General features: G+C 60.2%; 1 protein-coding gene across 1 annotated transcript in view; it reads left to right on the top strand.

The window, feature by feature from the left end:
* Positions 1 to 21,546, top strand: part of HSPG2 (heparan sulfate proteoglycan 2) — a 127,535-nt gene that overhangs the window by 69,387 nt on the left and 36,602 nt on the right. Inside the window, exons 36-55 of the mRNA XM_084822320.1 lie at positions 1,703 to 1,741; positions 2,465 to 2,569; positions 3,676 to 3,768; positions 4,288 to 4,371; positions 6,086 to 6,178; positions 6,972 to 7,052; positions 7,522 to 7,752; positions 7,831 to 7,944; positions 9,169 to 9,296; positions 9,417 to 9,503; positions 10,324 to 10,382; positions 11,001 to 11,174; positions 11,585 to 11,695; positions 11,982 to 12,082; positions 12,997 to 13,177; positions 15,257 to 15,316; positions 15,813 to 15,935; positions 17,247 to 17,399; positions 18,381 to 18,523; positions 20,727 to 20,862. Coding sequence (XP_084678446.1) covers positions 1,703 to 1,741; positions 2,465 to 2,569; positions 3,676 to 3,768; positions 4,288 to 4,371; positions 6,086 to 6,178; positions 6,972 to 7,052; positions 7,522 to 7,752; positions 7,831 to 7,944; positions 9,169 to 9,296; positions 9,417 to 9,503; positions 10,324 to 10,382; positions 11,001 to 11,174; positions 11,585 to 11,695; positions 11,982 to 12,082; positions 12,997 to 13,177; positions 15,257 to 15,316; positions 15,813 to 15,935; positions 17,247 to 17,399; positions 18,381 to 18,523; positions 20,727 to 20,862 — 2,296 coding nt within the window. The remainder of the gene's footprint in view (positions 1 to 1,702; positions 1,742 to 2,464; positions 2,570 to 3,675; positions 3,769 to 4,287; positions 4,372 to 6,085; positions 6,179 to 6,971; positions 7,053 to 7,521; positions 7,753 to 7,830; positions 7,945 to 9,168; positions 9,297 to 9,416; positions 9,504 to 10,323; positions 10,383 to 11,000; positions 11,175 to 11,584; positions 11,696 to 11,981; positions 12,083 to 12,996; positions 13,178 to 15,256; positions 15,317 to 15,812; positions 15,936 to 17,246; positions 17,400 to 18,380; positions 18,524 to 20,726; positions 20,863 to 21,546) is intronic.

Below are 21,546 nucleotides of genomic sequence, written 5' to 3'. Positions count from 1 at the left end.
ACTGAGTGCGGGAGGGAACCCACAGAGTGTCCCCAGGGAGGATGGGGTGAGGAGAACCCAGGGCTCTTCAGGGAAGCCCACATTGCCAATGTTGACTGGTTTCATGGTTATTCCCTCCCCCTAGCCCATATTAGCATAATCCCGTTATTAGGCCGACCAAAAGGTTACAAAAAATCTGCAGGCTTTTGAGATCTCCCAGTCTCTTCATCAGGCAAGGTGTTATAAAAAAGCAGGTGGGTTTTGGAATTTTACTTATGGGTTACCTTTGCGTTTTGCTTCTTCTAGCCCAGGGGTGCAGAACCTTCCATTTCAGAGAAGCTCTCGGGGGCCGCATTCCAGCAGTGGGTGGGGCCATAGGCAAACAGGGCAGGCCCAACATATAAAAAATACCAGCCTATTTTAGCATAAAGCTCTTCCTGCCAGTAACTCGGCCTGAGGAGAAATGTTTCAACCTTTTAAAATGGGGTGAGAGGGCTCCAAACTACTGTATGGTTGGGAGAAGGGGATGGGGCCAGGGGAATGGAGCACGGTCTTCTGGGGAACTCCAGAGGGCCAGGTTTGGCCCACGGTCCTCAGTTTCGACACCCCTGCTCTACAGGCAGATTAACTTGTCCCCCAGGAAGGCCTTTGGCAGCTCTAGGGAATTCTTGAGAATTGGAGGGAGGAAAGGAAGGAAGGAAGCCCTCCCCCCTGCAATAACCACCCTACGATTCCCAGTGTTTCTCTGCGGGAAACCATGGCAGTTCAACTTGTCTCCCACCAGCTTAAATCACTCTGGATGTTTCCAAACAGTGTGCAAGGAAACGGAGAGAATGCGCCCCCTTGCCAAGATAATGTGGCACGTCTGCCAGGAGTCTGGGTGGTTCCTGGATGCACCCAGAAGTTTTTCCGCCATGCCAAACCCTCTCTCTGGCTCTGGAAAAGGCCTCCTGGAGGGTAGTGGAGGTGTGGGGGATGCCGTCTTGGAAGATGACGAGAGGGAAGGGAGAACGCAGCTGTTAGTTGCTGTGAAGGTGGTTAGGGAGGCAGCTGCCCAGCAGAGCCACAAAGCAGAAGGTGAAAGGGACATTGTGATGGTTGCCACATCTCTGAAAGGCCGTCATGCAGAAGGTGGAGCAGACCTGTTCTTTGTTGCTCTCACAGGCAGGACTAGAACCAGTGGGGGGAAATGGCAGGGGAGCAGATTTCGGCTCGGCGTTAGGCGAAACCTTCTCGCAGCAGCTGTCGCAACTTCCTGTAGCAGGGAGTTCCATTGGCTTGTGTGTGTGTTGCATGAAGACATCTTTTCTCCCTTGAGGGTCTGGAGCGGACAGTCCTGTGGGCATTGGGAGGGGGTCAGGAAATGACATGTTCGCTGGGGATTCCGCTGGGACCCCCGGGTGTATTTTGGCCAGCTCCAAAATCTGCGGAGCATGTCTTCCCAGCTTTGTTCAGAGGGAGCTGGGGCGCAGCGGCAGGCAGGGCGGGCCCCACGATGCTCTCCTGGCAGAGTGCGGCTGTTGGGTGCTGGTGCTGCGTCCTGCGCTAACAATGCTGGGCGGGAAGGACCAGCGGCCTGGCCCAGCACAAGGCTGCTGCCTGTGTTCCTGTGCATTGCAGAGCCTGCACCGAGCAGAGACTAGATGACTCGCCCCTTTTATCTCACTTCTCCCCTCTTCCTCTCTCTCGTTCTTTCATTTCTTCTGCCTGGACTGTTGGGCAGAAGGAGACCTACTTTGCTCGGATGCGTCGTGCCCACAAGGTATGTGGGCCGGGGCCTGTAACGGAGCATGGCATGATGGGCTCCTGTGCCTTTGGGGCGTGTGCTGCTGTGGTTCTAAACCAGGCTGCGGGGAGGAGGCTGGGGCCAGCCAGGGTGGGCTGTCCGTCCAGTACACCGACCGGACTTCGGCATCTCCGTTTGGACCCCACAGCGCTTGTCCTTCAGGGGCCCTGTCCTCTGGGGGTGGGGGCGAGGTGCTGAGTTGGGGAGGGGGAAGCAGAAAGCAGGAGCCTTGTGGGGCAATGGCCCATCATTTGCACGTTGCTGAGGTGCTGTAATGATTTGGCGGGTTGGAAAGCAGAAGCCACGGAGGACGCTCAGTGCCTGTGGCTCAGGACAGGTGGACTGAGAGCGCTGCCCAGTGGTTAGTGTGGTATGGGTGGGGTTTGCTCCCCTCCCCGGTGCATGTGCCTGTCCCCTCCGGCCATCGGCAGATTACCTCCCTTTCCCATGGAAGTCGTGGCCTGCTTTGTTTCCCATCCGCTTCCCCTTCGTGGCATCTCGCAGCTTCTCGTGGCTTCTCTGTTCCTGCAGCTGCCCCCGCCCGCCCGCCCCCCGACCTTGCACGGGCCCCTGTGCTTGTGATGAGATGGGGGACAACCTTCAGAGCAGAGCACTCTGGGAGGGAGAGAGGGAGGGAGGGAGGAGAGAAGAGGGGCCAGCCGGCTCTCCTGCGTCACCCCCTCCCATGTCCTGCCCTAGCAGAACTCCTCGTCCCTGACGGAGGAGCAGTTGCGGAAGGACGTGGCTGCGGGCTGGATCCCCAGCTCCGTGGGCTCCAGCAGCAGGGCCAGGCGAGCCGCCCAGGTAACGGGTGCAAAGGGCGGCTCCGTGTGGACTTGGGGGAGAGGCTGGCGCCGTTGCCGTGGGGGGCGGGGGCGGCGCTGGACAGGATGACAGAGGAGCCCGTCGGTTTGAGTCCGTTTTTCCGAGGATGCTCAGCCGTGGTAAGGCAGGCTGGGCTGTGCCTGGCTGCCCACGTGGATGGCGGCATGGAGCGGGGAGCAGTTGGTGGAGAGCGGGCTGCTTGTTGGGTGGCCCTGCAGCTGGCCCCATCTGGCCCCCGTGGGGTCTCCCCCCCGGCCCGAGAAGGCTTCCCTGCTCTCGGTCCCCCTTCCCTCGCCCGTCTCCCCGCTCTCCTGCCTCCTTTCTCCCTCTCTGTCTCTGCTCCTTCTTCAGGCGCGGGAAGCCCAGATGAGACGTGATGCCGAGATCTGGGAGATGCTTTCTCGCCTCACCTCTGGGCCGGCGTCCCCCCGCGCCCCGGCAGCACAGGGGAGCCCCTCTGCCGCCTGGGCCCCCCCTGCCCCTCCTGGCCTGCGTCTCGCTGCTCCTCCTCGCTCTGTCCCCTCCTCGGCCAGGGCCTCTCTGCGCCCCCCTTCTCTGGCTGCTGCTGCTGGCTCACACCCCCAGGTACGGCTCTGCCCCTTGTGGGCGCTGTATGGGCGTGCTGAGAAACATTCTCCCCCACCCTTACGAGAAAGCCCCTCGCTCAGTATCGCAGGGGTGCAGAACAAAAACGGGGTGGGGGCCACACTGCGCCCTGCCAGGTTCTCCACGGGCCAGATGACATCGGTGGGCGACACCACGCTCTGCCCATTCTGCGGCTCTCTGTGCTGAGTTCTGTGCCTCTCAGCACAGAGAGAGGGACTTGGCTGACGCTGGAAGGAGCAACCACTCCTCCCAATGAGGAGTCCCCTGCCTCCCGCATCCCCCCGGAGGTTCCACATCCTGCACTGTTGGGTTTAGAAGGCAAATCTGGGGAAGAGTTCGGAGTATAGATTTTGTTTCCCCTCCCTCCATCCCTCCCTCCCTGGCAATTGTGTTTCCTGCTGCCAACCTACCTTTCCCCTGCTTTCCTGCCTCTCTTTCTGAGCCCTCCTGCACCTTCTCTTGGCCTCAAGTCCCCTCAGGGAGAAGGGACGTCCAACGGGCAACCCAAGGACGCCTCCAGCAACCTGCTCTCCTCTTCCCAACACCGCCTCAGGGTGTCTGAGGCCAAAAAGGTACCCACAGGTGTGTGCGGGAGGGGGGGGCGTATGCATGGGCTTGGTGATCGGCATGCGGAGTGTGTCCGTGTGAGGTGGGCAGGGCAAAAGGTGCTGTCTGGTGGTTGGATTCTGCCTTGGGGTCAGAAAACCCACCTCGGTCTGGAACTGAGGGCAGAAATATCCAGACATCTTGAAGACATAAAGAAAATGAAGGGGGGGCACTGAAATCTGTGCAGCATTTATAGAAGCCATCCATGCTAAAGTTTCTTTGTCTTGGCTTGGAAGTGATGCCTAGAACAGCACTGGCGTTGTCCGTCCCACAGAATGCAACGTGAGCTCCCGCTTGCAGGGTGGCCGCTCAGAAATGCGTCTCTACAGCCCTGTGGCGTGGGACACCTTCTGTGTGCTTGCTTGGGGTGGGCTGTGGAGCCACGGCCTTCCCTCTGCGTGACCCCCTTTGCCTGGCGTGGCGTGTGCTTTCGCGCGTCACCCCTCTGCCAGCTGGAACCTGTTCCTCTCCCTCTTCTGTCTCAGTACTGGCTGCTCTTCAAGGGATTCTCTCTGCTTCCCGAGGCCACTTTCTACTGGGAGCTGCCAAAGGCCTTCCTGGGGGACAAGGTAACCTGCCCATAGAGCAGGGTTGCTGAACCATAGGCCCCTGGGCCAAACCCAGCCCACCAAAGTTCCCCAAATGGCCACGCCCCCTTCTCCTAGCCCATCCCCTTTCCCCCAACCACTGAACATTTGGCGGCTTTCCTGGCCTTTGTGTAGCTTTCCCCCCAATTCCAAAAGGCTGAAATGCCTCTCCGAAAGCCGAGTTCCCAGCCGGAAGAGCTCCAAGCGGAAACAGGCAGGTGCTTTTCGCCCCGTTTACCGCCGGCCCCAGCCACCCCTGGAATGCGGCTACCAAGAGCTCCTCCGAAATGGCATTCGGCCCTCAGACTCTGGAGAAGGTTCTACACCCCTGCTACAGAGGGCTCGGTGGGGCAGCTGTTGAGGACTCTGGGTCCTGATGGGAGCTGTTCCTGGGCCAGGGGTGCACAGCCGGCCCTATCGTAAGGCAGAGTGAAGCAGTTTCCACGGGCGGCAGATGCTGGGCGGTGGCAGCCGGGTGCTGGAGGAGAGCTGTGTACCACACCGCCTGCCCTGTGCCCCCTAAGCTGGCCTGCTACCTTGGGTGCGGTAGAGGACACTGCCCCATCCTCATTGCTTGAGCGACCAGGCTAGCTGGCTTTTGTACGTGAAACGGTGGGGGGGCATCTTGTTCTTCGCCACAGGCAGCAAAATGTCTCAGGCCGGCCCAGACAGGTGAGGGGGGCATAAGCAGTGGCAAGGCTGCAACTGTGCAGTTCCTGGGCCAACTGGGGGGGGCTTGTGCTTTGGGGGTCCCTCCATCCAAGAGGCAGGGCACTCCATGTCTTGGAAAGGAGGGGAGTGTTTGCTATGTATCCCCCACAACCCCCTGCCCCCACGTTCTGCACCAAGAAGCTCTGGATTTTGTGAGTTAGGCTGCAGTCCTGTATCCATTTACCTGGGAGTAAGCCTCATTGAAGTCAGTGGCGCTTACTTCTGAGTAGGCAGGCACTGGATTGCACCGTTGGTGGCTGATAGAGAGAGGCGTCTTCCTTCGGGTTTGGGAAGAATTTTGGCAAGAGGTGGCTTAGCAAAGGAGAGAGATGAGAGAGGGAGGGACTCTCATTGGGCACATAAGGCTACCCCCCAAAGGCTACTAGTAGCTTTCCGGGGGGGGGGGGGACTTGGTGGAATTGCTTCAAAATAATCTCCTTTCTTATTGTGTTGCACCTCCAGAAAGTCCTCTCCTTTGAATAAATTAGAGCTGATTAAAGAATTCTCAGTCATATGAGTTTCAGTCCAGTAATCTTTTTACAACCTTGTTTAGATTTCCACAGGAGAAAACAATAGTTCTGGGGGGGGGGTAATTTTCTTTGCTTTCAGATGAATCCAAAATGTCTGGAGGGGCCACTGGGTTGGGGAATGCTGGGTTAGAGAGGGCCCAGCTATAACTGGGGAGACCCCGCTTTAATTCCCCACTTGGGCCATGAAGGGGTGATCCTGGGCTGCCTGCTATCTCTCAGCCTGGCCTACCTCGCAGGGCTGTCGTGAGGCTAAAGTGGGGTGGGAGGGAGAAGAACTACCCTGTGCTTCTCAGAGATGGTAAAAATACGCTGGATAAATGAGGCTCATTAAGAGGCGCACGGAGCGCCGAGCTCAGGACCTTGGGACCGGTTCTTCGCATTCCGGCGTGGTCACACTCGCCGAAGCCCGGCACAGGCGGGCTGACGGACTGATGCTCCCCCTCCGGCCCTTGCAGGTTGGCTCCTACGGGGGGCGCCTTCGCTACGCCCTGTCCTACAACGCTGGCAGCAGAGGCACCCCGCTGCCCGACGCGGACGTGCAGATGACCGTAAGGAGTGGGGCTGTGGGCATGCCCAGGCCTGGGGGCGGGGAGACCCCGGCTCGCTGGCCGTTGGGCTTGGTGCTGGGGATCGGGGCCCACGCAGCAGAAGTCCTGCCTGGGCCTGGAGTGGGGCTTGTCGTGCCTCTGCCTCCAGAATCGGGGACCGTATGACTCTGTGCGCCAGCTTCTCGGGAAGACGGGCGGGAGGTGCTGCTGCGCTTGTGTCCTGCTCGCGGGCTCCCCGTGGGCAGCGGCTGGCCACTGTGTGAACAGAGTGCTGGACTCGAGGGACCTTGGTCTGATCTCGCAGGGCTGTCCTGCGGTGCTTCTGCCGGCCTCCCAATGTCCCTTAGCACCTCCAGTGTTCTGACACTGGGACAGCCGGAGATGCGGCGGTGGGCGGGCGGGCGCTGTGTCACTGGCATGAGGGGCGCGTGTGTTCCATTGTATAGAAAGAGTGGGAATTAGATTTGGCTCAAATCTGCCCCTGAAGCTTCGTCACTGGCTCAGCCTCAGTTTCCCCCCCTGTAAACAGAGCACTAGAGTGCGTTAGCACAAGAAGCCAGATTAAAAGCAGATATCAGATGTAAAATGTGGCGGGGCCGGAGGGCACGCAAAAGCGGGGGTGCCAGGTCGGGAGGGGGCAGCGTTGCTGTCACAATGGGGAGGGTGTCGGCGGACATCGCGCGTGTGGTGTGGCATATGGCTGCCTGCAATGGCATCAGGGTGGGATATCCTTGTGTGTGGAAGAAGATGGACACGCACACACCCCTCTCTCCTCCTGCTGGTGTTTCCTCAGGGCAACGACATCACTCTGGTGGCCTACCTACCTGAGCTCCGGCCCCAGGAACGCAAAAGCTTCGAGATTCTCTTCCGGGAGGTAAGGGCCAGTGTAGCGCTGGCATCCTGGGAGACGCGCGCTGTGCCTTTACAAAGGAGAGGGACTTCTTTGTGGTGACCCCCACCATGGTTTTGGAATGCCCTCCCAAGGGGGATAACGATTGGCACCACCTTTGTTTCCTTTTTGGCACCAAATTAAAATTTTCCTTTTTGCTCAGGCATTTTAGCATTTTAGGTTTTTACAGTTTAACAGGCGGAATTGATAGCTGGGGTTTTGTCTGGCTTGCCAGTTGAAGAGTTATTGTTTTAATGTGTCTTTGAAGGTGTAATTGCGTGGTTTTTATAGTTTATTTGTTTGTTTGTTTCTTTTTAATGTTGTGCCCAGGAGGGGTGGGTAGCCCGGAGACAGGCAGGAGAGGTGTCCACTGGCGCCTTGATGCCCATGGGCACCATGCTGGAGACTCCAGCCCCCCCTTACTGGGATCAACTCTCCCCCCTTTTCTCCACAGCAATTCTGGAAGCGACCGGACGGGCAGCCCGCCACCCGGGAGCACTTGATGATGGCGCTGGCCGACCTGGACGAGATCCTCATCCGCACCACTTTCTCCACGGACATGGTGTCGGCCAGCATCACCGGCGTCAGCATGGAGACCGCCGTGCCCACCTACACCAGCTTGGCACGGGCTCCAGAAGTGGAGGAGTGCCGCTGCCCACCAGGATACCAGGGGCTCTCCTGCCAGGTGGGCCAACCTGCGGGACCCGACGGGGCTCCTGAGCACCTGTGGCCGCCCCGTCCCTGACCACCCCCTCTCTTGCAGGACTGCGCAGCCGGCTACACTCGCACGGGGGGTGGCCTCTACCTGGGCCACTGCGCGCTCTGCGAGTGCAACGGGCACTCAGACACCTGCCACCCGGAGACCGGAGTCTGCTCGGTGAGCCTCCCTCAGTTGCCTTTTTCTCTTTTTCTGTTTCCAGTTCTTGATTTTTAATTTGCAGATATAACAGCAACGACCAGAAATAGCAAGAGACAATGCCAGTTTGCAATAACATTAACAGAAATTCAGAACTCGTATCTTAAATATGTCCATTAATACAAGCAGGCCATACCGCTGAATAATTATCCCAGCAAGACTGACGACTGCAGGGTGTACGTGCAGATGCAGAGAGAGCGGTACGACCTTCAGACCATTGAATGATAGATAGGTGGTGGGTGTTTCCTCCTTCCAAGCTTTCAATAGAAGTCTCTTTGTGACCATAAGAGCCCTCGAAGTCCACTTTCGCTGTCCATCCCTTAGTCCCCACATGGCAGGAATATCATGTAAATGCACACAGGCGTGCACAAATATCAAACATTTGCCTAATGGGAGCAATCTCTTCCGACCAAAAAGAAACCGCCTCTGAGCAAGCCCACGTCACGTGCCTTCACGAGGCGTGCTCTGCATCGCATCTCCAAGAGAGCCTCTCTCCTTGGATTGTGGCCCCCAAGAATTCTGGGGGAGAAAGGGTGTATGTGCATGTGCGTGTAAGAGTCCCAGAAACGCTTAAATACAACTCTGGACCAGGATGCCGAAGAAATCGCCTGGTCCCCTACTGGCCCGTTGGATTGCTGCGCTCATCAGGAGATGCCCTCCTGGTGGCGCCCAAGATTTTGAAAGCCTGCTCCATCCCGGCTCGGAATAGGGCCTGTCGCGTCATGGCATCCGCTGTGTGGCGCTCCCGACCACCACACGTTAGCCAGGCTTCTCCCAGCAGGCATGGCTAGGCAGGCAGTCTTGTCTCCTGTGTACGGTAGCAACACGCGGCGCTTAACGACGATCTGCTGCTGCTGCCTTCCCCGGTCTCCTGCTGTGTTGGAGTCCGGTGCACCTGCGGGAGCAGCAAGCTGGGGACCTCTCATGCGCTGCGTTCAGTACGGTGCTTAGAAGTGTCTTTGAACGAAAGCGACCCAAACGTGTCGTTCAGCAAATGGACTCTGTGATGGCCCAGTTTGACTGGCACGGCGCCCGTTGCGTTACTGATGCATTTCACCAAGCAGTGCATTTTTAGCAGTAGGGAAGCACGGCAGCAGAACTAGGCTGGGGGGGGCGAAATGTTTTGCCCCCACACCACCGGCCCCCTTGCTGCGGTTGCCTACCTTTTCTTCCCTCTCTCCCCAGAGCTGCCTGCACCAGGCTGCGGGGGAGTTCTGCGAGCAGTGCGCGCCCGGCTTCCACGGAGACGCCACCGCCGGCACCCCTGAGGACTGCCAGCCGTGTGCCTGCCCCTTGCCGGACCCCGAGAATCAGTGCGTCTCGTCGTCTCTCTGGGCAGGGGGCTGGTAACGGGGGGTGGAAGCGGGGGGGGCGGCGTGGCGGGGCTCTGTTTCAGCCAAGACCCGGCAACGGGGCCTGCTTCTTTCTGTCAGGTTCTCGCGGACGTGTGAGAGCCTGGGTGGCGGAGGCTACCGCTGCACGGCCTGTGAGCCCGGCTACACCGGACAGTACTGCGAACAGTGAGTGCAGCTTTCCCTGGAACCTTGGCGCCTGCGGGGTGGTGGGGGGCATCGCTGTGATTGTGTGGCTGCCGCTGAAACGTCGGGAGCCCACTATCGTTGTAACCAGCCCCCCTCCTCCCTCTTGTTCTGACCCCCTGGGCCCCCCACTATTCCAACGGCTGTGGCACCCCGAACATCTCTGGGACCACCTTCCCTGCCCTATGTTCCCCGTCCCTAGGGGCGGCATTAGGCCGAGCCCCACAGGAACTGGCCCTGAATCTATTTCTCAGGGCCTCGGACCTGTTCTACAGACTCCTGCCTGTCCGCTGCTGCCAGCGGATGCGTTTTTGTTTCCTGACGTTAATTGCCACACAGGGCAATTACTTTTCAGGGGGGGTGCAGCTGAGGAGAGAGAGGTTTGCTTTCCCCTCTGCACACGCTGCGCAGCCCCTTCCTGCAGATGCTCCAGGCGCGGCAATTAAGCTTGGCTTTGGATGACCTGGGGGGAAGGGGTGCAAGTTAATTCAAGTATTTACTTCATTTGAGATGATGTAGAGTAGAACTGAACTGGCGGGCTTTCCCTCTGGTGGAATGTAAATAAATCCTAGTAATTATTTTTAGACATGCATATATAAATGTAAATTACCATGTGGAGGTTTTACACAGTATTGTGTTCTGTGGAGCCCGGCGACAGCCCTGCCTGGCCCCGCCACGCACGTCGCCAAGATCTTCCACCGGGACATGTAACTCACAAGGACCTGCCTGCCAAACCCATCCCTTCAACAGGTGGCTGTAACAGCCATGTGGCCCTCACCCGTGCCTCTTCCTCCTTTCCTAGGTGTGCTGCAGGTTACACTGGGAACCCCAACGTCCGTGGGCAGAAGTGTGAGCCCCTGGGTGAGTGAGAACCGCAACAGGCCTCTGCACCCACCACCTGATCATTGGCAGGGAGCGGATGCTGTACAGAAGAAGAGTGGAAGAGCAGCCCTGCTGGGTCACTGGGCCAAAGGCCTTTCTGGTCCTGCATCCTGTTCACACTGTGGCCGACCAGCTGCCCCAACGGGAAGCCCCCAAGCCAGACGGGAGTGCAACAGCGCCCTCCTGCCCATGTTCCCCAGCAGCTGGTACACATGGGCATGGTGCCTCTGATACTGGAGGGAGCACAGAGCCATCGGGACTAGCAGCCACGGATAGTCTTCTCCAGGAATTGGTCCAGCCCCCTTCTAAAGCCATCCAAAGTGGGGGCCATCACTATGCCTTCTGGAAGCAAATCCCATAGTTTAACTCTGTGCTGTGTGAAGAAGTCCTCCCTTTTACGTGTCCTGAGTCTCCCACCCTTCAGCTTCGTGGGGTGACCCCATCGGGGTCCAGTATGATGAGCAAGGGAGCAAAATGTCTCCCTCTCCGCGTTCTCCACGCTGTGCCTAATCTTATAAACCTCGGCCGCGTGATGTAGGTGGGTTACACAGGGAGCTGTTATCATGCATAGCCTTATGATTCTCTCCTCCTCCTCAGGTCCCCCAGACCAACCACCCTTCATTGTGCAAGTCCACCCCTCACGGACCGCCGTGTCGCAAGGCAGCGAGGTGACCCTGCACTGCCATGTCAGTGGGGCACTGCCCCATTATTTCTACTGGTCCCGGGAAGACGGGCGCCCCGTGCCCAGCACTGCCCAGCGAAGGCGGCAAGGTGAGCTTCCGCTGCTGTGCAGCTGGATTTGCTCCCCTAGCAAGGCATCGAGCAGGACCACCAGTCAGCCTCCAGCTCCATAGGGCGACCTGTCGCCCAGCCCGGGGGCAGCTGCTTCACGGCTGCCCCAGCAGATGAGGAGAGGGGCGTTTTAGCGTAGAAGTGGAGCGGAGGCCTCCGTAAGGTTGCGCCTGCTCTGGGTGAGTCACAGGTACTTCAGCATGCCTGCCCCCCGCCCCATCAGGGTGCCTCAAGCGGGGGCCTCTCTGGGGGATATCCTTCTCGGTCCGCTCTCCTGGGAAGGGCTCGGAACTCCGCCCGGAGTCCGCAGGCCTGCTGGGACCCGTGAGCCGCCGTGGTGGCCAGGGCTGCCCCGCGGCTGCTGACGTCTTCCTCGCTCCTCTGCCCAGGGGTGGAGCTCTTCTTCCCCAGCATCCAGCCCTCCGAAGCCGGGGTCTACCTCTGCACCTGCCGCAGCGCTCAGCACAGCAACACCAGCCGTGCGGAGGTCATCGTCACCGGTGAGAAGCCGCCCTTGTGTGCCACGGGCCTGCCCCTGGGTGGGTCGGGTTGAAGCTGGCACAAAGCGGGAGACGGGCAGCGGCGGCTCACAGGCGAGCCAGTGCCTTGAGCAGGGCCAGTGTGGGGGGCACTGGTTAGCATGCGGGGCTGGGGGCAGGACCCAAAGAAGAACACAGGGGAGGGGGAGGAGGCCTCTTCTCCTTCCCCGGAGAGACCTGCCCCAGCCACCCAGCCACCCCAGCTGTATGCGGGGGTCTCTCACTCCCCCCTCTCTCTGCTGCCCAGAAGCCCCCAGCAGACCCATCACGGTGACCGTGGAGGAGCAGAAGGTGCAGAATGTGAAGCCAGGGGCGGACGTCACTTTCGTGTGCACGGCCAAGAGCAAGGTGAGCTGCGTGTGTGTCTGCGTACGTGCGTGCGTCTCCGTCTGCGTGTGTCTGTGTGTCTCAGGACCTGTCTCCATGCCTGTGTGTGTGTCTCTGTCTATGTGTGTACGCCGGGAACAGACAGGGCTGAGGAACTCTGGCTCTGCAGCTGTTGTTGGGGACTACCACGCCCATCGCCCCTGACTGTTGGCCACACTGGCAGGGGTGGCGGGAGCTGCCGTCCAAGAACATCTGGAGGGCCACCCGTCCCCCAGCCCCATCCGAAGGGGAAGCCAGACCTTGTCTGGCTGGGGAGGGTGCCTCTGCCGGGGCGGGGCTCGGTCGGCCTCGCCCGAGGGCAAAGCGTGGACGGAGCGCGGCAGGCCAGCCACGAAGAGAGCTGGTGGCCCTCGCCCCTCTCGAGGGAAGCAAGACCAGACCGGGCTGCCCGACGCCGAGCCCGGCGGCTCTGCGGAAGCAGCAACTTTGCGGCGCCCTCTGCTGCCTGGCCGGGATCGGCAGCCGCCTTCCTGCTGCCCCCCCCCCGCCTTGCGCCATCACCTGGTGTCGCCCGGACTGAAGGTCAGACGGCGGGCTCGGCTGAGTCGGGGGATCGGCCTCTCTAAACGGGGGAGGCGGGCTGATAATCATCACCACCTTATACAGCCGCCTTCCCCAACCTGGCGCTCTGGAGCGTGTCGGACAGCACCTCCCATAATCCCCAGAATCAGGGAGTGATGGGAGTTGCCGTCCAGCAGACCAGGGCAGCGCTGGGGCGGGGAACGGGGCTGTATCCCGATGGCGGACGCGTTCCCCACACCAAAGAGCTGCCTCCGCCTTTCCCCGCCGGCGGGTGCCCCCAGTCCTGGGACAGGCCTTTTGGGTGGTGAGTTCGGACTCCAGCGCTGCTGCCTTTCTCCCCCGCCCCTCCGCAGTCTCCCGCTTACACGCTGGTGTGGACGCGGCAGAGCAACGGGAAGCTGCCCAGCCGGGCCATGGACTTCAACGGCATCTTGACCATCCGCAACGTTCAGCCAGAGGACGCCGGTGTCTACATCTGCACCGGCTCCAACATGTTCGACATGGACGAGGGCGAGGCCACCCTCTACGTGCAAGGTAGGGGAGCGCCGCTCTTGAGGGGCTTGGCAGCAGCAGGATCATGGCTTGACGTGCGCGCCCCCGCCCGGCCACACACTGCCCCCCGTAGCCCCGCTGCCCACGGGACCCCTGATGACACGCTTCTCTGCGGATACACCGGGGAAGGCAAAGAGATTTGGAAGGGAAGGAAGGGAACACAGGCAGGTTCTGGGGTTTGGGGCCCCTCCCAGCCCTTTGGAGCCCCCCCAGCTCAAGAGCTCCATTTGATTTAAACTTGGGGGGCACCAGCAGCACCCCTGAACAGCTACCACGTGGGGCCTCCCACTCTTTGTTTCCTCCACCGCATGGCTGAGGTGAGCTGACCTTTGTCCTAAATACAATGTGGGACAGGATCTTGTCCAGTCAGCCCGCCCCAACCTGGGGCCTTCCAGATGTGTTGGACTACAATTCCCACAATCCCCAATCAGCTGAACACCACTGGAGGGCTCCAGGTTGGGTAGGGCTGCTTTAAGTTTTGGCTTTGAGGATGGGATCGAAACGTGTCGATTGAAAGTTTGCTCGTTTATTCCAAAGGACCAGTTGGTCGATCAGAAGCTGCATCGCAGTTTCCCGATCTGTAAATCCCACAGGGGCCGGGAAGGGGCTAGACGCCGTTCCAGGCAGGCCTCAGAGTCCAGCGACAGAGGCTGCCTTGCGTGCAGAAGGGCTCCGGCTCGCCCCCGGCGTCTGCGGCTAGAAGGGCCAGGTGCAGGTGCCGGCAAAGACGCCGCCCTTGCAGGTGCCACAGAGCTGCCTCTAGCCAGGCAGGCCGCGCCAGGCCAGGTGGTCCTGACTGCGTACCCGGCAGCAGGGTGATCTCAAGCTGCTCTGGCAGCTTCACGGGGCCATAAGATGCTGCCTCTTACCGACTCAGACCCTGGGCCCACGGAAGCCCAGGACTGTCGACACGGGCTGGCAGCAGCGGCTCTCTGGGGTTCCAGGCAGGATTCTTTCCCAGCCCTGCCTGAAGATGCTGCCGGGGACTGAGCCTTCTGCATGCAAGGCGGGGGCACCACCGCTGAGCCACGGCCCCTCCCGTGTGAGCTACGGCCCCTTCTAAGTTCCTCACAGAGGATTTCAGGCGTGGCGCCCATGAAACATTGCTGGACACATCTCGCGCAAAAGTGGCGAGCGCCAGATATCCTGGGGCTTACGTTACTCCACGGGGCTCGCTGATCTCCACGGGGAGCCTCCGCATCGGCGCTGTGCTGCGTGCGCCCTGTTTCTGGCATCCAGGACTCCGGCGTGAGCGTAACTGCGCCTCTGGGGCCCCGTGGCAGTGCCGCCGTGAGCCAAGCCCCGCCCTTGTCTGTCTGCGAATTGAGGGTGGGGGCCAGCTGGCCAAGCCCTTCTGCGGCTGCTGCTGTCCTTCAGGGCCGGCTGTTCCGGCCTGGCTTCCGGTGACCTGTAGCAACCGTTCAGAGCTGGGGAGCCCAGAGGCCATTGCGATGGGCTTCGAGGCAGAATCACCCAGCCGCTCCGTCCTGCCTCCCGCCCCGAACCAGCTCCTTGCAAAGCAGGGGCACTGCTCCAGGAACCTGCGAGCAGCAGTGTCGCAGAGGCAGGGCCCACAGGGACGGCGCGTCAGCACTGTTTGACCAGCAGGACTCCGTCCTCGCCCGCCTCCCCGCTCAGAATGCCCCGTTCCTCCCAAGCTTAGCCTCAGCCTGCACGGTCATGGGGGGAAATGAATTTTCCCAGCAGAAGCATATTGCTGTGAGCTACTGCTGTGAGCTGTTCCCAGCAAAGTGTGTTGTTGTGGGCTAAAGTATTTGGGGCTGGCTTGGTCACGAATGGGCAGTTTAGGCCCGTCCATTTCACAAAAGACCTGCTCCTGGCAGAGCGGAGGCTGATAGCAGGGTTTGCTGGTGCGGATCAGCGCAGCGGCCTGCCTTTGGGGGTCCTCCTTGGGGGCACGGCTAGGGGGCTGTCAGGATGAGCGCCTGCATATCGAAGCTGACCGCTGCAGCACTGCCCGCGAGGCTCCCGCTCAGCAGGGCTTGGCCTGGGGCCTCGCTCTCACCTGCCTCTCCCTCCGACACTGTCGCTTGTTTCCAGCTCCGTCTAAGACCCAGATGTTCTATGGACCCGTAGAAGTGGTGGAGGGCCACAGACCCTGTAAGTCGGTTTGGCCTGCCCACTGCATGCCCGGGGTCCATCGCCGCAGGGGCTCCCCCCCCGGGTGTCGGCGCCCTGTTTAGCTCCGCCGCCGCCGCCGCCTGTGGTGTTCCTCGTGGTGTTCGCTGGCATGATGGGCTGGTGATGCTCCCGCCCCCCTCTGACACACGCGCCAGCATGCTCCAGGGTCACTGGGGGGAAAGCGTGCAGTGGGGCAGGATGGAGGACCCTCCAACGGCCGTCCGCTCCCCCGGCTTCCATGCGTGTGGGGCAGAGCCAGTGCTTCCTCCGTGCCCCTTTCAGCTCTAGAGCCCAGCGAGCCTCGATTTTCACGCACATGGTTTCATGTCTCGGATCTGGGATCTCAGGCCACGCAGGGGTGGAGCTTCTTGATGCCCTCGTTCTCCAACGTGGCTCTGGAAGGGCCGCGGGCTGCTGGGCCGGTTCCCCGGCTTCCCCACACTCCCCTAACCTGCCTCCTCCTGTCCTGCGGCAGCTGCACCCTCCGTCCCTCCGATGGCTGCCATCGAGCCCTCGCAGCTGAGCGTCCAGCCAGGCCAGCCGGCCGAGTTCCGCTGCACCGCGACAGGAAGCCCCGAACCCTCGGTGGAGTGGATTGGTGAGTGCCGGCACGGCGGGAGCCACGGCCCCGTCTCTTCTGCCAGACCGAACAGCCCCCTTGCAGAGCCGCGAGGAGTAAGGGGCCTGCGTGTCCCCGGGGACCGCGCATACAGAGCACGCAGCAGCGCCTCCACACCGTCGGCACCCACACAGCTTGTGCGTGAGCCCCAGTGCAGGGACAGGCGGCTGACTGGGGGCGGGGGCTGGCTGGCGTAGAGGGACGGGGAAGGGAAACCCCCTGTTATTTCCAATCAGCGGAGATAACAGGGGTGTTCCTTCCCCATTCCCAGGCGGGGTGGGCTTAGGAGGGTGCAGAGCCCACAGAAGGAGCCAAAGTCTCTGTGGTCTGGATGGAAAATGTCCACAGGCTGGATTAGGCCCACGGGCTGGAGGTTTTTCTCCTCTTCTCTAGCGGGTGCTGATGGCTTTGAGTGCTTTGCTAAAAACACACAGAAAAGACGAGAACCTTGATCCAGACCAAACCACCCACAGAGGGGCGGGGGGGCTAGAGGTGGCTTATAACACCAAGATTTTACCTCAGCGTTCTTGCCAGGGGGAAAACAGTGTCTTGCCATGTGCGACTCACAGTGTATTTGATGAAATGATCTATCTGAGGCTGTTGTCTCCTCTAAGAGCTCATCCAGAGGAAAATCCAAATTTTCTCCAATAGAGCAGATTCACGCGTAACATCATCATAATCAAAACTGCCTTTTTAAAAATTTCATTGACAGTATTGTGAGTGATGTTTTGTAATAATTTATGTCAACTGTAATTTATGGTGTTTGGATAATCGGGAGACACCCAATTGCAGAAATCCTTCACTGATTTATCATAAGAGCGTTGGGCTGCAATGCTGTACCTATTTACTTAGGAGAAAGCCTCATTTAACTCAATGGGACTTACTTTTTCCAAGGAAAAATGCACAGGATTGCATGGCCAGGATGCACTTGGGAGTAAGCCCTGTTGAACCTAATGAGACTTATGTCTGAGTAGACATGTGTAGGATTTCGCTGACTGTCAGCGAATGGGCCTTGGTTGTGCTGTCCCACCAGGCTAGCTGAACTGTTTCTGTCCCAGCTGGTCATTATAAGACCTGTACATTTAGAGACCTGGTGCCTGAGCTTGTTCTTTTTCTCCTCCCTCCCCATCCTGTTTTCCTTATGTGTCGTATCTCTTGGGTTGTAAGTCTGCAGGCAGGGACTACCTCACTGCAGAGATAATTGGAAGCTGCTCTGGGAACCATTCTGGCAAAAGAGGGGCGTCAAGATGCTTTAAATGAAAACGGTGGGGCCTCCTCTCTCTGTTCTAGGCGGGCCAGGGGGCGTGATCTCCCCGAAGGCCATCATCCAGGGCGGGATCCTGCACTTCCCGGCAGCTGAGCCTTCCGACGAGTCCCAATACCTGTGCCGCGTGCGGAACAGCGCTGGACAGCATCTGGCCTGGGCCTTCTTGCAAGTGCACAGTACGTCGGGCTGGCAGGAGGGGCCGAGTCTGTCGGAGTGCCTGCGAAAGGCCGAACCGGCCCGCCTCTCACCCACGGGCCGGGGCGGGGGCCTGGCGAATGTGCGGGATGCCACACGCCCCTGCGCGTCCCTCCTCTGGAGGGATTTGCTGCCGCGTCACAGCCCCGCTGGCTCTGCGCCAGGGCCCCGAGAGGGAGCTATGTGTTGTTCATCCGTTGAATTAATATGCTGCCATTCTGTCTACGGCACTTGAGGAGGGATGGCGATGCAGTCGCAGGCCTCCCCCCTTGCCCCCAACCCCCCGTCGGCCGTGTTACCCAGCTCTGCTTTTTGCTTCCTGGGAGACACCACATCTGCCTCCCGAGGAGGGATCAGGGTGGGGCGCGGGCTCCCTGGGCCCTGCTGCAGGAGGAAGAGGCTGCTTGTTCTTAATGCACACCCCGCTCCGCTGTTGCCATGATAATGGGGGAAATGCGACGAAACAAAGCGAGGACCAGGGCTGGCGTCGAGGGTCAGCATGGCTGGGCAGCTGCCAAGGGCCTCGCCCCAGCAGGGGCCTGCTGGCAAGAGCCCCCAGAGTCGCACCTCTTCTTCCCCATCGCAGCCGGCTCGATCCCCTGCCTCTCGCCCAGATGGTGGAGGTGGGGAGGAGGGGGAGCAGCGGATGCCCCTGCTGACCTGCTCCCTGGGCGTCTGCCTGCCCAGCAAGCAAGGGGCAGCAGTGATGAGGGAGGTGGCCATGGCGGTGAGGAGGTGGGCCCCTGAGGAGGGGGCCGCTGAGGGCGGCTTGCCCAAGGGGTCCCTGGAACTGGAGCCGGCAGCAGCGAGAACAGCGTCGACCAGGCACCCATGGAAAGAGCACAGCTCGTGTAGCGGTGAAACGCTGCTTCTGAGCCCCCCGGTCCTGTGCCATTCCGGCAGGGCCGGGGGAGGGGGCAGGCAGTGCTGGGGGCCTCACCAGCTGCTCCACTCCTCGCCAGGTGCCAGCGTCCCACAAGTGCAGGTGAGCCCGGAGCGGGCGGAAGTGCACGAGGGTAGCACCGTGAGGCTGTACTGCCGGGCCGCCGGCTCTCCCGCGGCCACCATCACCTGGGAGAAGCAGGGGGGCAGCTTGCCCCCGCAGGTAAGGCTCCAGCCCTCTCTGCGTTGGGGAGAGACCCTTCCCCAGATGTTTAGTGCTGGGGTCTGGGGGGAGACACAGCATCACTCGGGAGCCGCAGCCCTGTTCTGAGAAGCACCCCTCACCATGCTTGCCCAGCGGCGAGGCAGACGCACTCTGCACACGTTCAGTGTTCCTTCGCGTGCTCAGGGGCTGAACTTGGAACAGGCGGGGTCGGCAGCAGGGCATGGGCGGGAGAGGGGTGAAGTGGGAGAGGTAAGGAGGAACTTCCCGCCCCCATTCCGATACACACACGATCCTTTGGGAGAACTGGCCACCGGACCTCCAGCTTCTGGCACAGGACGGGGAGGGCCTCCTCGGCAATCCAGGCTCCAGCAAGCTAGGGCTGAGCATCTCCTCTTAGAATCACAGAATCACAGAATGGTAGGGTTGGAAGGGGCCTACAAGGCCATCGAGTCCAACCCCCTGCTCAGTGCAGGAGTCCATTGATTGCCCAAGATCAACCAGGAGAGCGCAGCTCTTTCAGAGCCCCCCAGGACCTCTGTTCTTCTCCCTAAAAGCAAATCCCCCGGCCACCTAGCCACTCTGCACGGCATAGAGTCCAAAGGGCCCTGAGCCCAACGCCCCAGCCCAGACACCGCCGCCACCACAATAAGCATCCAGGCTCCAGAACACAAGCAGAGAGCCGTGTGGGGCGAGTGACTCCAGATAGCCCAAGAGAGTCAGCCAAGTCACAACCCCGGGGTGGGGGACTGAAAAGTGAGAGATCTTTGGCTTGCCTTGTGCAGGGCTGGATCCCGGCAAGGGCCTGCGCACACCCTGCTGGGGGAAGCCACCTGACACTCTCTAGCACCCCTCTTCCTTCACTCTCCATCTGTCCCCCTCTTCCTCCTTGTCTGGCCTCTGGGCCTGCCGCCTCCCTCTGTCTTTCTCCCTCCTTGGCCAGGCTCTCCCCGTCTTTGGCTTCTTCCACTTCCAAGGTGACAGTCTGGACGTTCTCTGGCAGCGGATTGCGGAGCTCCGGCAGGTAGCCCCATCTTGCACGAGCCGCTCTGTGGCTCCCTCCTGCTCTGTCTCTGTCGTCTTCCTCCTTCCCTTGCTGGCATCTCTCGCTCTTTCTCTGCCCGATTCTACAGTGGGGAGAAGGGGGCTGTTCTCTCTCCCTGCCTGGGCCCCTGGTCTCTCCCACACGCCCACCCTTCCAGAGCGTGGCTCAGATGTCACTAGCCACGGGCTTCTGGAGCAGGGCCCTCAGGTCTCTTTCGGCTCAAGGGCCAAGTTCCATGGCAGAGAAGTTCTCGGGGCTGGGCAGGGCCAAAAGGATCATGAGCGCCAGCGCGTTGCACCTCCAGGCTTTTCCTGCCGGTCACTCAGCCTTTGGAGAGCATTTCAGCCTTCTGGGGAATCTCGAGGGCAGGGTTTGGCCTCTGGGCCTGAGGTTCTGCGCCACTGTTCTGGGAGGGAAGGGGGTTTGTCTTCTAGTTCGCCGTGGCTGGGGAGCTTGGCCTTCTGCACGGTGTCTCTGTCACCCTCCATGTCATTATCACAGCAAACACAGTTTCCAGGATAGGCGTTTGCCTTCTCCCGGAGCACAGCCCTGGCCTATAGGCGTATTTATTGTTTCTGAAGAGGTTTATCTCCCACTTTCACCCTCCAGCATGGAGGTGCCCAAGCAGCTGACAAAGCAAAATGCAGCATTAAAGTCAGGGTGCTTCCAGATGGAGGGCTCTGGGCACCCCAGCCAGAAGGCCATGGGCAGCACTTCTGTCTCTCTTCCCTGAACGGATTTTCTGCAGTAGGGAGAAAGACGGAAGAGGTGGTGGGAAAACACGGGGAGTTATGCAGGAAAGACAGCGTGATCGCCTGGACCCCCCACAAAATTCTGTGAACGAGGCAGGCTAGTGGCATGATAAAAGCCTGGTCTGGAAGCACCCCGATAAATAACCTCAAACAAAAATGGATAAGGAAAGTGTGCTATTGGAAGTGGAGCCCCCGCAACCCCCGTCAAGGGCATTCCCTGCCTGGCCTGTTGCTTGGGTCCTTTTGTCCTTGCTGTGACGCGAGCGTCCCGTTGTTGCCGTGGTCAGTGGATGGCCTGTTGTTGGGGCGCCTTTTGCATGTGGCCCCCCCCCCCGCATGGTGTGTGGGGCAGGGCAGCTCGGCCACAGCACCAATGCGCTCCGCTGGCTCTTCTTCATGCTTGCAGTCCCGTGCGGAGCGGACGGACATCGCCACCTTGGTGATCCCCGCCATCACAGCTGCTGACGGGGGCATGTACCTGTGTGTGGGGCGCAGCGCTGCAGGTGTGGGCCAGGCCAGAATCGAGGTGGTGGTCGCCCGAGGTAAGAAGAACCTTTCCCTCTTGGGAAGCCTTGCTGCAGACTCACTAGGGCGGTGACACGCAGAGACACACACAAGCAGTTGAGACCCATACAGGCAGGCAGGCAGGCGCAGAGAGGAAGTCACGCACAGACACGGCCAGCTGTCCATGCCAAGCCTTCTGTCCTTTTGAGCCCCTTTAAGCCGTCAGAGGAGGTTCACGCAGCACATAGCTAACAGGATGTGCTGCTGCTGCGTGTGATGGCCCTAGTTGAGGGAGCTTTAGAAGGGGCTTGTGAGCTCCATGGAGGAAGAGGCAAATGGGTCTGGCAACAGCCTCCATGTTCAGGGGCAACATATTATTTGTTTATTTGATTCATGCCCCACCTTTCTACCCAAAAATGGCACTCGAGGTGGCTGCATTCTCGGAATGATGGCGGACTGGGGAGAGGAGGGGAGCTGAGCAGCGGCGGGGGATGTCCGTTGCCCCCTGCCCCGCCTGTGGACTTCCTGGGAGGCACCCCTGTAGCCACTGGACCCAGGGATGCCTAATCTGGGCATCTCCAAAGAATTGGGTGCCTGAGTTTTGCCTGGGCTTTCCCCCCTCCTCCCTCCCAACGCCCTTTCCTTTTGTGCGGAGTCTTTTTCGATCGCACGCCTGCGGGCTGGGGCTGTCTTTATCTCCTAACTTTGCAAGCCACTCTAGG

Source organism: Heloderma suspectum, chromosome 15 (assembly GCF_057233095.1).
Source record: "Heloderma suspectum isolate Gila_16-S chromosome 15, 16-S_ref, whole genome shotgun sequence".
Lineage (NCBI taxonomy): Eukaryota > Metazoa > Chordata > Lepidosauria > Squamata > Helodermatidae > Heloderma > Heloderma suspectum.
The sequence above is the reverse complement of the archived record's forward strand: the minus strand, read 5'-3'. Positions and strand labels throughout refer to the sequence as shown.